Source organism: Taudactylus pleione, unplaced genomic scaffold, assembly GCF_031769625.1.
Source record: "Taudactylus pleione unplaced genomic scaffold, aTauple2 ptg000635l, whole genome shotgun sequence".
Taxonomy (NCBI): domain Eukaryota; kingdom Metazoa; phylum Chordata; class Amphibia; order Anura; family Myobatrachidae; genus Taudactylus; species Taudactylus pleione.
Genome location: NW_028285037.1, coordinates 78,030 through 91,275, shown reverse-complemented (window position 1 = coordinate 91,275; position 13,246 = coordinate 78,030). Strand labels below are relative to the sequence as shown.

The following is a 13,246-nucleotide window of genomic DNA, read 5'->3' as shown; positions in this document are numbered from 1 at the left end:
TGGCTGCAGGGCGTCTGAGCATAGTGACTTACACACAGGCTGGTGGCTGCACGGTGTCTGAGCATAGTGACTTACATAGTGACTTACACACAGGCTGGTGGCTGCACGGTGTCTGAGCATAGTGACTTACATAGTGACTTACACACAAGCTCGTGGCTGCACGGTGTGTGAGCATAGTGACTTACATAGTGACTTACACACAGGCTCGTGGCTGCACGGTGTCTGAGCATAGTGACTTACATAGTGACTTACACACAGGCTCGTGGCTGCACGGTGTCGGAGCATAGTGACTTACATTGTGACTTACACACAGGCTCGTGGCTGCACGGTGTCTGAGCATAGTGACTTACATAGTGACTTACACACAGGCTCGTGGCTGCACGGTGTCTGAGCATAGTGACTTACACACAGGCTCGTGGCTGCAGGGCGTCTCAGCATAGTGACTTACATAGTGACTTACACACAGGCTCGTGGCTGCAGGGTGTCTGAGCATAGTGACTTACACACAGGCTCGTGGCTGCAGGGTGTCTGAGCATAGTGACTTACACACAGGCTCGTGGCTGCAGGGTGTCTGAGCATAGTGACTTACACACAGGCTCGTGGCTGCAGGGTGTCTGAGCATAGTGACTTACACACAGGCTCGTGGCTGCACGGTGTCTGAGCATAGTGACTTACATAGTGACTTACACACAGGCTCGTGGCTGCAGGGTGTCTAAGCACGAGCCTGTGTGTAAGTCACATAGTGACTTACACACAGGCTCGTGGCTGCAGGGCGTCTAAGCATAGTGACTTACATAGTGACTTACACACAGGCTCGTGGCTGCAGGGTGTCTGAGCATAGTGACTTACACACAGGCTCGTGGCTGCAGGGCATCTGAGCATAGTGACTTACACACAGGCTCGTGGCTGCAGGGCGTCTGAGCATAGTGACTTACACACAGGCTCGTGGCTGCAGGGCGTCTGAGCATAGTGACTTACACACAGGCTCGTGGCTGCAGGGCGTCTGAGCATAGTGACTTACACACAGGCTCGTGGCTGCAGGGCGTCTGAGCATAGTGACTTACACACAGGCTGGTGGCTGCAGGGCGTCTGAGCATAGTGACTTACACACAGGCTGGTGGCTGCAGAGTGTCTGAGCATAGTGACTTACACACAGGCTGGTGGCTGCAGGGTGTCTGAGCATAGTGACTTACACACAGGCTCGTGGCTGCAGGGTGTCTGAGCATAGTGACTTACACACAGGCTCGTGGCTGCAGGGCGTCTGAGCATAGTGACTTACACACAGGCTCGTGGCTGCAGGGCATCTGAGCATAGTGACTTACACACAGGCTCGTGGCTGCAGGGTGTCTGAGCATAGTGACTTACACACAGGCTCGTGGCTGCGCTGGAGTTACAGTATGTCAGGTATGTGATGCTCTGCCCCTATCACAATGGAGTTATACAGTGCTCTGCATGTAGCAGTTCAGTATATACAACTATAGTATTAGGGGTGTCATTTATTCTGCAATAAGCATCATTTCCTATCGCTGCATGTTGAGGCAATAAGTGACTATTTATGGAGGGTTTGTTTTAGCAAGTCTTGTAGGACACGGGCTCCGGGCTCAAACATGGATTTCTCAATCCCCACACGCAATTATCAATGCAAGAAATCACAAACACGCAGCCTATAGGATACAATGGCTACTGCAGAAAGAGCTAAGCTTTGGGGACTGCTTACGTAATTGAAAAACAGGGACTGCAGCAGATAACTGTGATATAAGAATACTGATATAGCTAAATATCTGTGCTGCAAATATGTGTGCGCTATATAAATAACTGGTAATAAATATCTAGAGCAGGTGCAAAAAAAAAAAATATATATATATATATATATATATATATAATAATAATCACTTGTTACCCGTATTGCAGCTCCCAAAAAGGATCTGGAAAGACTAAATACACAACAGAAAAAATACACACAAGGGAGCGCTATAATAAAAAGTTACAGATTCATTTAATATAGCATGATTACTAGAATATATTGTACACCTTACATATAATAAAACCACTTAATATGGCCATAGATAATTGAAATAAATAAAAAATGTGTATCACTCACTATGCGCGCTCCCACGGCGTTGTCCGTTGCATCTTCAGGCCTTCCCTACATGCAGTTTATCGCGTTAATGATTTCCTGCAAATCGTGCAGTGTGTACGCACTACCAGACTACTAGGCGACACTATATAGTTAACTATCTAACCACCAAACAAGATATATGGTTCGGTCATTTGTTAGATTGCACAGTGTGTATGCACTAGATCATTTGTCCAGGAGTTCACAGAAGTTCTAGATGACCATTGCATCATTTGCAAGTCTGCAAATAAAAAGTATGGTGGTCTCTAATATCAGCTTAATGACATAGCACAGGTGCTTGTAAAGGGCGGGGTTTACACTGAACCATAGAAAAAAAGATTCCCTCCAGCACACAGCGGAAATGTCAACAAAAAAATACTTAAATCCTACATGATAATAGAGATTCAGAGGTATTAGTTACATACATTTGCAAATATATGAATAAGCACCAGGCCATCGTCAAGGTTCCTCTATACTGGCGTCCCTAACATTAAGGGGTTCACGTCCGAGAAGCAAGATACCCCCCAAAAATCTATTCTTAACACTTCACTATCACCTTTTTTCCCATTTTCGTGAGATGCCCTGGGGATGGTCCTTGGCTGGAATATTTTTGGGTTACCTTGCTTCTCGTACGTGAACCCCTTAATGTTAGGGACGCTGGTATAGAGGAGCCTTGACGATGGCCTGGCGCTTATTCATATATTTGCAAATGTATGTAACTAATACCTCTGAATCTCTATTATCATGTAGGATTTAAGTATTTTTTGTTGACATTTCTTCAGTGTGCTGGAGGGAATCTTTTTTTCTATGGTTCAGTGTAAACCCCGCCCTTTACAAGCACCTGTGTGATGTCATTAAGCTGATATGAGCTACCACCATACTTTTTATTTGCAGTCTTGAGAGGTATGAAGGGAGTCAGCATTGGGAGGATGTGCTGGTCCTTATAGTGCCATGTTGAGGTTTCTGGGGTACCTCCAAGGTGAGTCAGCTCTCAGCTTACACATGTGCTGTTATTATGCAGTACACTAATTTGTAATTATATGACCCAGAGTGGGTGCTACTATTATGTAGCAATAATTATTTTGGGGTGAGCGTTTGGGAGTGGGGCCCCCGGAGTTGTTCTGGCTGGACCTTTTTCAGGGCATCACCACTTAATTCACATAGATATTTTTTATCACTTTTCTAATTGTTTATTATTTATGTCATTTTAATTCTTTCTCATTTCATTAACACTTACTGATTTATCTTCACACATCTTTTCTTTACACTTCACTATCACCTTTTTTCCCATTTTCGTGTGATGCCCTGGGGATGGTCCTTGGCTGGAATTTTTTTGGGTTACCTTGCTTCTCACGTGAACCCCTTAATGTTAGGGACGCCAGTATAGAGGAGCCTTGACGATGGCCTGGCGCTTATTCATATATTTGCAAATGTATGTAACTAATACCTCTGAATCTCTATTATCATGTAGGATTTAAGTATTTTTTGTTGACATTTCTGCAGTGTGCTAGAGGGAATCTTTTTTTCTATGGATCATTTGCAAGTTATCTAGTGTGTACGCAGTATTAGATACTGTATACTCAGCAAAGAACCCTGACCTAACTGGAGGATAACTGCAAGAAAATAGTTTGTAGCCCTCCATCCAAAGTAATTTCCTTAATACGGCACTGCAAGAAAAATATGCCTTAAAAAAAAAAAAAGGTTTAAAAAAAAATAAAAAAATATTATAAATATATATATATATAAAAAAGTAATATATATATATATACAGGTTGAGTCTCCCATATCCAAAATGCTTGGGACCAGGGGTATTTTGGATATCGGAATATTCGTATTTTGGAATATTTGAATACTATAATGAAATATCTTGGGTATGGGACCCAAATCTAAACACAGAATACATTTATGTTCTATATACACCTTATACACACAGCCTGCAGGTCATTTTATACTATGTTTTTAATAATTTTGAGCATCAAAAAAATTTTGCGTACATACATGAAATTCATTTATGTTTCATATACACCTTATACACACAGCCTGAAGGTTATTGTATATTGTATATTAATAATTTTGTGCTTTAAAAAAAGTTTGTGTACATTGAACCATCAGAAAGCAAAGGTTTCACTTTCTCAGTCACACTAAAAATATTCCGTAATTCGGAATATTACGTATTTCGGAATATTTGGATATGGGAGACTCAACCTGTATATATAAATAAAAGTAAAATATATATAATAAATGTACAATAAAATGGATCCGCAGGATGTAATCAGTTAATAGGACACACATAAAATGCAGACTAAAAAGATGTTGATGTTGTATGAATGTGGTGATTAACCTCTTGTGTTCTGGCACCTTGAAAAAGTTACTCATTGTAACGAAACATGTTGGTGAAGGAAGGCACCCAGCAACAGTGATTGTACTCTCTTGTGGAGACTCCCGTGAACTATCCGCTTACAGCGCTCAGGACGGAGCAGAGTGACCGTGCATCCGCTTGGCAAAAACCGTACAGAGTGAACACCACTGACAGCACATCGGCTAGCTGCACTGACTGTGAACAGGAGATCACTCGGTTGGGTAAGACAGGGAAAGTGTTTCAGTACATATTGTGCCAGAAGCCGAGAGGTTAATCACCACATTCATACAAAAGGGGCTATAAACATCTTTTTAGTGTGCATTTTATGTGTCCTATTAACTGATTACACCCTGCGGATCCATTTTATTGCACATTATATATATTTAACATATATATATATATATATTATATATAGAGATATTTGTATAATTTAAAAAACAAAATTTTTTTATTTATTTTTTAAAGCATATGTATTGTATTTATTACGCTTAATTTATAGCGCTTTCTGGTACCACACATAATTTAAGACGATTTATTTTGTTTAAGAAAGCTGCTTTGGTTACAAATTAGAAGCGCTTGACAACATTCTATACTGCAAGAAAAATATTGGATGCCCCTTGTCTTCACCATTGTTACCATAACATTAAAAACAAACAAAACATGATTTAATAATGTTTCTTTTTATATTTTAAACACTATTCTCCTTTAACCTGTGGGAATATAACCTGACAAGGGGAAGGTTATGTAGATATGCGGTGATCAGTACATTGTTACTAATTACTTCAGTAGTTTGCAACAGATCCAGGACTACAGAAAAAAAGGGATTTTCCCTCCAGCACACTGCAGCAAAATCAACAAAAATACTTGAATCCTACATGATAATAGAAATTCAGAGGTATTGGTTTACATACATTTGCAAATATATGAATAAGCGCTGGGCCAACGTCAAGGCTCCTCTATACCAGCGTCCCTAACATTATGGGGTTCACGTCCAAGACGCAGGGAACCCCAAAAGAATCCAGCCAAGGACTATCCCCAGGGCATCACATGAAAAATGGAAAAAAGGTGAAAGTGAAGTGTAAAGTATAGTTGTGTAAAGATAAATCAATAAGTGTTAATGGTAAGGGGTTAAAATTACATAAATAATAGACAAACAAATAGAAAGGTGATAAAAAAATATCTATGTGAATTAAGTGGTGATGCCCTTAGCAACAATTATTTTGGGGAGAGCGTTTGGGCGTGGGGCCCCCGAAGTTGCTCTGGCTGGGCCTTTTTTCAGGGCATCACCACTTAATTCACATAGATATTTTTTTATCACCTTTCTATTTGATTGTCTATTATTTATGTAATTTTAACCCCTTACCATTAACACTTATTGATTTATCTTTACACAACTATACTTTACACTTCACTTTCACCTTTCTTCCATTTTTCGTGTAATACCCTGGGGATAGTCCTTGGCTGGATTCTTTTGGGGTTCCCTGCATCTCGGACGTGAACCCCATAATGTTAGGGACTCTGGTATAGAGGAGCCTTGACGTTGGCCCAGCGCTTATTCATATATTTGCAAATGTATGTAAACCAATACCTCTGAATTTCTATTATCATGTAGGATTCAAGTATTTTTGTTGATTTTGCTGCAGTGTGCTGGAGGGAAAATCCCTTTTTTTCTGTAGCTCAGTGTAAACCCCGCCCTTTACAAGCACCTGTGCAATGTCATTAAGTTGATGTGAGCGACCACCATACTTTTTGTTAACAGATCCAGGACAGCAGGTAATGTGTCTATAACCCTGTAACCCAACACTGTACATACAGAACAGGACAGGACCTGACTGGAGCGATAACCAGACTGACATCACTATAGTAAGTGCGGGATCTTATGAAGGGAACACCGCTCACATCTTTACATATACACGTCTCCTACATGACGATTAGAGGATCCTGCATGTCATCACATCTGTCATATACACGTCTCCTACATGACAATTAGGGGATCCTGCACGTCATCACATCTGTACATATACACATCTCCTACATGACGATCAGAGGATCCTGCACGTCATCACATCTGTACATATACACGTCTCCATGACGATTAGAGGATCCAGCACGTCATCACATCTGTACATATACACGTCTCCTACATGACGATTAGAGGATCCTGCACGTCATCACATCTGTACATATACACATCTCCTACATGACGATCAGAGGATCCTGCACGTCATCACATCTGTACATATACACGTCTCCTACATGACGATTAGAGGATCCTGCACGTCATCACATCTGTACATATACACGTCTCCTACATGACATTAGAGGATCCTGCACATCATCACGTCTGTACATATACACGTCTCCTACATGATGATTAGAGGATCCTGCACGCCATCACATCTGTACATATACACGTCTCCTGCATGACGATTAGAGGATCCTGCATTTCATCACATCTGTACATATACACGTCTCCTACATGACGATTAGAGGATCCTGCACGTCATCACATCTGTACATATACACGTCTCCTACATGACGATTAGAGGATCCTGCACGTCATCACATCTGTACATATACACGTCTCCTACATGACGATTAGAGGATCCTGCACGTCATCACATCTGTACATATACACGTCTCCTGCATGACGATTAGAGGATCCTGCACTTCATCACATCTGTACATATACACGTCTCCTGCATGACGATTAGAGGATCCTTCACGTAATCACATCTGTACATATACACATCTCCTGCATGACGATTAGAGGATCCTGCACGTCATCACATCTGTACATATACACGTCTCCTGCATGACGATTAGAGGATCCTGCACGTCATCACGTCTGTACATATACACGTCTCCTACATGACGATTAGAGGATCCTGCACGTCATCACGTCTGTACATATACACGTCTCCTACATGACGATTAGAGGATCCTGCACATCATCACATCTGTACATATACACGTCTCCTGCATGACGATTAGAGGATCCTGCACGTCATCACATCTGTACATATACACGTCTCCTACATGACGATTAGAGGATCCTGCACGTCATCACATCTGTACATATACACGTCTCCTGCATGACGATTAGAGGATCCTGCACGTCATCACATCTGTACATATACACGTCTCCTGCATGACGATTAGAGGATCCTGCACGTCATCACATCTGTACATATACACGTCTCCTGCATGACGATTAGAGGATCCTGCACGTCATCACATCTGTACATATACACGTCTCCTACATGACGATTAGAGGATCCTGCACGTCATCACATCTGCTGTGTGTTGTGCTAGCACTGTATGGTACAGAACGGATCTCTGATGCAGTGTAACAAACGGATCATTGATCTACACAGTACGTTAATCAGGTATTATATTAGTCACCTATCCTTCTTACTTTATATTACGGATTATAATAATATATTTATGCGTTTACAATTTTATATGACCTAACAACAACTATTAGTACCAAACAACCTTCTGGATTTTAATATTCAAACTCAAAATGTAACATTAGAGGGGCATATTTAATTGGACACAAATTTTTCAAAAATCTCGGGCTATGGGGTTTTTCCCACAGGTGCAAGATTTTTGCTAATCAATTGGGTGCGACAATTTCACTTGCAGAAATTTCAATCGGAAACTACCACAGTCTTTAATACCCCTTTCACACTGAACATTAAAATCCCGGGTAATTCACTTTTACCCGTTAATTTGCTAAACAACCCAGGATTTTTCCCAGTGTGAAAGGGTCATCCCGGGACAAAATTTCCGGGTCTCCAACCCTGGTTTGTTGCAGTGTCGTAGACCTGGGAATTAAGTCCCGGGTTGACCCTTTCACACTGGCACCCGGGTTGTTCTGCAAATTACCGGGTAAAAGTGAATTACCCGGGATTTTCATTTTCAGTGTGAAAGGGGTATCAGACAGAAAATGGCAAAAAACCTGGCACGCAAAATGGCGGGTAAAAGCCGGGTTTTTTGCAACTTTCTGTCTGAAAGTGGTATTATTCTCATGTTAGAAGCAGATGCAAAGTTGGAAAAAATCCCTATTTCAAACAATGGACTTGGTTCAGAACTCTTTGGACACCCCCCTGACTACTAAAGGGTCCTATCCATTAGCAGATGTATTTCTGATCGATGAAAGACAAAAAGATATCCCTTGAAAATTCTGGTGGCTGTGCTGAACGATATCAGTCATGTACACAGGGCCGAAACTAGGATATCTGTCACCCGGTGCAAGGCAGCAATTTTGCGCCCCCTCCCTTCCCGTACCTGGATTTTGTCCTTGCTCCTCCATAAGGCAGTGCACTAGTCAGATGACCCTGGTATAGCGACTTACATTATCCCACACACCATAATGCCCATTGCACATTATGCCACACACCATAATGCCCATTGCACATTATGCCACCCACTGTAATGCCTATTACCAAAGTGCAACTTACATATTTGCCCGACACCATTTTATGCCCCATAGTAACGCTTCTAATTACTTTAAAATTACCTGCTCGTTGTCAGGGGTTTTATGCTCATTACTAGAGGTTCCATGCTAGTTGTCGGGGGTTTCATGCTCGTTGCCAGGGGGTTTATGCTCGTTGCCAGGGGGTTTATGCTCGTTGCCAGGGGCTTTCATGCTCATTGCCATGGGGTTTCATGCTCGTTGCAATGGGGTTTATGCTCGTTGCCAGGGGGTTTCATGCTCATTGCCATGGGGTTTCATGCTCGTTGCAATGGGGTTTATGCTCGTTGCCAGGGGGTTTCACGGGAGAAGATGCAGCTTTCTGCATCTTTTCCCTGCAGCGCCACCGTTCCCGGTACTTCTGGGAATGCTATGTGCATTGCGCTGGCCTAACAGACACTAGAGGTCCAGTATGACCTCTAGCATCTGTCTCCTCCTTGGCGGTGGCCATTTTTGGATGGCCGTTTTCAGCAAAGCCCACGCAGACAGCTGGTCTGCATGGAATCTGCAGCCCCCAAGTCACCGCGCACTACAAGACTGCGCGGGGTGTGCAGGGGCTGAGTCAGCCCTTTTTCACCCCCTGCATTCCGGGAACCCGGTGCACGTCCACCTCTAACCCCCCCTAGTTGCGGCCCTGATGTACATGACAGATTTTGGAAAACGATGAACGATATCGTATGACATCATTCAGGGAGGGGATTTTTTTTCTCTGAACTGCTCTGTAGCTGCCGCTAATATCTTTCGTGGTTCACTGCATATAAAACTGCACGACATTGCTAATATCGTACAGCTACAGGCGATAATTGACCAACATGTTGGAGAGATGATAGATGCGAATTATCAGCCGCAGGAGTGCGAATCTGTCATAGTTCAGGGCCTATCCATTAGCAGATATAATGAACGATTGAACAGTATATTGTTCAATCGTTCTTTTTATCTGCTAATGGATAGACCCCTTATTTAGGCAATTGGAAGTTTTTAATTAGCTTAATTGGTTCAATATTTTCATGTAATTTTTGGTGTGAAACAAAAATGGTCTCAAATTACTCCAAAATCAACTTTTTAATTTTTTTATGCACCCCAAATCTATCGAATGTATTTATTTCAATGGAAAAAATAGCTTTTTATAAATATATATCTATTTTTTTTTTTTAAGTGGCCTTTAGTTGCCCCAAAATCAACTTTTTAATTTATTCCAATTTATTTTTTTTATTTTATTTGTTTTTTAATTATACTAAGTTTGCTTTTTACCATTTTCTTTTTCATTTTTAATAAAATGCACAAAATCAGCCATTTTAAATTTTAAAAGCTATTTTTCTTTGAGATAGTAATATACATTATTTATGTTAACTAATTTTTATTTTACATTTTTATGGTACAGGCTGCTCTCCTCATGTTTTTTTTATTTTTCACAAAAACTTTGCGCCCGATATTTTCAATTGAATACTGCAGAAATCGGGACCGCGCATACCTGCAATAATTAAATTTTTTTTACAATAGCCACATTGATTTTGGCCAAGAAAATCTCTTGGGCAATTGAATGTATGGCATATTTCAATGAACATAAATACAGATTTAACATTTTAATGTGTCTAAATAATTTGTGAGGACATCACTTCTGTCATTGTAGTTGACCTGTACTGTCTCCCCACTTACACTGTCCCTAAGGATCTCCAAGAACAGATTAAGGTTATAGGTAATATGGTGACTCTTCCTCCGCTAGCTCATTTAAATATTTAATTCTGCAAAATGAAATCTCAGGTTGGTGAATGTTTAGAGGCACGAGTGCGTCTATCCTGTAGCACAGAGAAATTCTGATGGGCGTTCTACCAATTATATAATTAATGCTGTAATCTTGTGTACTGTAGCTCCACAGAAATAGCATATGGGGTCCTAAGGAGCGGAGCAATTTATTTATTTACTGCGCATGAGTCTAAGCCGTAGTGTGTTTGTACAGAGCCGCAGTTGCGATTACTGAAGTACATTAAGAGTGTTCGTCTAATGCAGGGGTGGGGAACCTTTTTTCTGCCGAGGGCCATGTTGATATATACATTATTCGCGGGCCCGATGCAGGCCACGCCCCCTCCGTGTGATGTCACACAGGGCCGGGGCCACAATCGCCAGTGATTACAGCAATGCGCTGTGACCGTCTGAAGGACACCCCAGGTGGCACTGCTGCATAAATTCTGGCTGCAATGTGCCATTCTAGGCACCCTGCTAGCAAGATGAGGCTAGCAGAAAAAAGCTCTGAGGGCCAGACCAAATGATTCCGGGGGCCTGAGGTTCCCCATCCCTGGTCTAATGGATGTGTTACGATAGTGTTGCAGGTGAGTGTCGGTGTAGTGGTTGCGTACACATACACAGAATCACTCACATAGGAGGCAAAAGAGAGAAAATCTGCACGGGCCATAGGGCTGGTATAATATTCCGTGGTGCAACCCATGGTGAGGCCTAAAGACGCACGAGCTGTATCTGAGGGTATGCAGCCGAGAAGCCGGCGGACCAAATCCCGACAGCCGGCTCCCCGACTGCTTAATCCCGTCGAGGGTTAAACGACAGGCGTCTAAATCTAGACGCCTGTCATTTTACAGACGCCGAGTGCGGATAGCCGCGCGGAGGGGAGGGTTAGGTTTAGGGTTCCTGCGGGGGATTTAGGGTTAGCCACCCCCTCCGGGAGGTTAGGATTAGGCAATGGGGAATGGGGGGTGTAGGTTAGGCACCCCCGGGGGGGGACTTGGGTTTAGGCGGCGGGGAAGTGGGGGTTAGGGTTAGGCACTAGGGGAGAAGGTTAGGGGGTAGAATTAGGTTAGACAATACTTACCTTAGGACGATCTGGATTTCCTCGTCTGCCGAGATGCCGCTGTCGGGATTCCAACCGCCGGGCATGGTTCCGGCAGTAAATCATACCGATACCGAATTTGAGAATCCACTGAAGCTAAAAGTGGGCGACTTGTTTTTGCCGCACGCTTGTACACCAGGGAGGGGATTTGTAGCAGCATTAGCGTAAAGTCACAGATGTGGGACCTACAGAAGACACACGGATGTGTCAGACTGAGAACCGGGTACATGGTCGGCAGATAGATGTGGAATACCGCAGTAGAACGTATATGCAGGGTTTCAGTTCCTAATGACCCTGTAGGTTATTCATATGTAATGACTTAGAAGCACCAGTGAGTTTTCAATAATAATGACAGATCATTGATACTTTGATTTTCACATTGATCTCATCCCCAGGGAACACTGGTGGTTTATGCAGCTACGAGATCAGAGTAATGACGATGATTAATGGAGCTACTGAGCTGCAGCAAAACATGATAAATTCCTCCTTGTATCCCACTTTCTTTATACTGGTTGGGATTCCTGGTCTACAGAATGGACACACGTGGATCTCCACTTCCTTCTGTATATTTTATATAATCGCCTTACTGGGAAATATAACACTAATTACTGTCATCTCCGCATCACCCGGACTCCACAAGCCCATGTTTATATTACTTTCCATGCTGGCAAACAATGACACCCTACTTTGTACAAGTTTCACCCCTAAAATGTTGTGTATCTATTGGTTCAATGCAAGACTCATTAGCTTTGATGCATGTCTTCTCCAGATGTTCTTTATTCATTCCTTTACTACCATTGAATCTGGGTTACTCTTGGCCATGGCGTTTGACCGTTACATTGCCATATGTCAGCCACTCCGCTATGGTTCTGTAATGACCAATAGTCTGATAGGGAAACTGGTCATCGTGTTGCTGGTCAGAGCGGTTGTCTTGGTTGGTCCATGCCTCATTATGATCAAGAGATTTCCTGCATTCAAGACCAACGTCATAGCGCATTCCTACTGCGAGCACATGGCGGTTGTGAAACTTGCCGCAGCTGACATTAAAATAAATAGCGCTTGGGGACTAATGGTGGCCTTTACTGTAGCTGGCTTTGATTTGCTATTTATTATAATATCGTACACAATGATTTTCCATGCAGTCTTCAGTCTGCCATCGAAAGACTCTCGTCTGAAAGCATTTAACACATGTACACCCCATATTTGTGTCTTTCTAAGTCTATATGTCCTGGCCATCTTTTCTTTCCTGTCTCACCGGTATGGTGAGAGGATTCCACCTTATATCCACATTATACTCTCTGACATGTATCTACTGGTGCCACCCATGCTTAATCCAATCGTGTATGGCCTGAAGACAAACCAGATCCGGGAAAAGGCTTGGAAAGTTTTCGGTAAATATTGAGGAGTCGGTGTACAGTAACGGGTACAAATATTAATAATTATATAAATAAA

At 42.4% G+C, this 13,246-nt stretch overlaps 1 protein-coding gene across 1 annotated transcript; it reads left to right on the top strand.

Annotated features, from left to right (window-relative positions):
* The first annotated feature begins 1,333 nt into the window (after window positions 1–1,333).
* LOC148479123 (olfactory receptor 52A1-like) lies at window positions 1,334–13,246 on the top strand. The gene is made up of 2 exons (XM_088454919.1): window positions 1,334–1,404; window positions 12,190–13,246. The coding sequence occupies exons 1-2, from the start codon at window positions 1,398–1,400 to the stop codon at window positions 13,194–13,196; spliced, it is 1,014 nt and encodes a 337-aa protein (XP_088311045.1). The 5' UTR covers window positions 1,334–1,397; the 3' UTR covers window positions 13,197–13,246.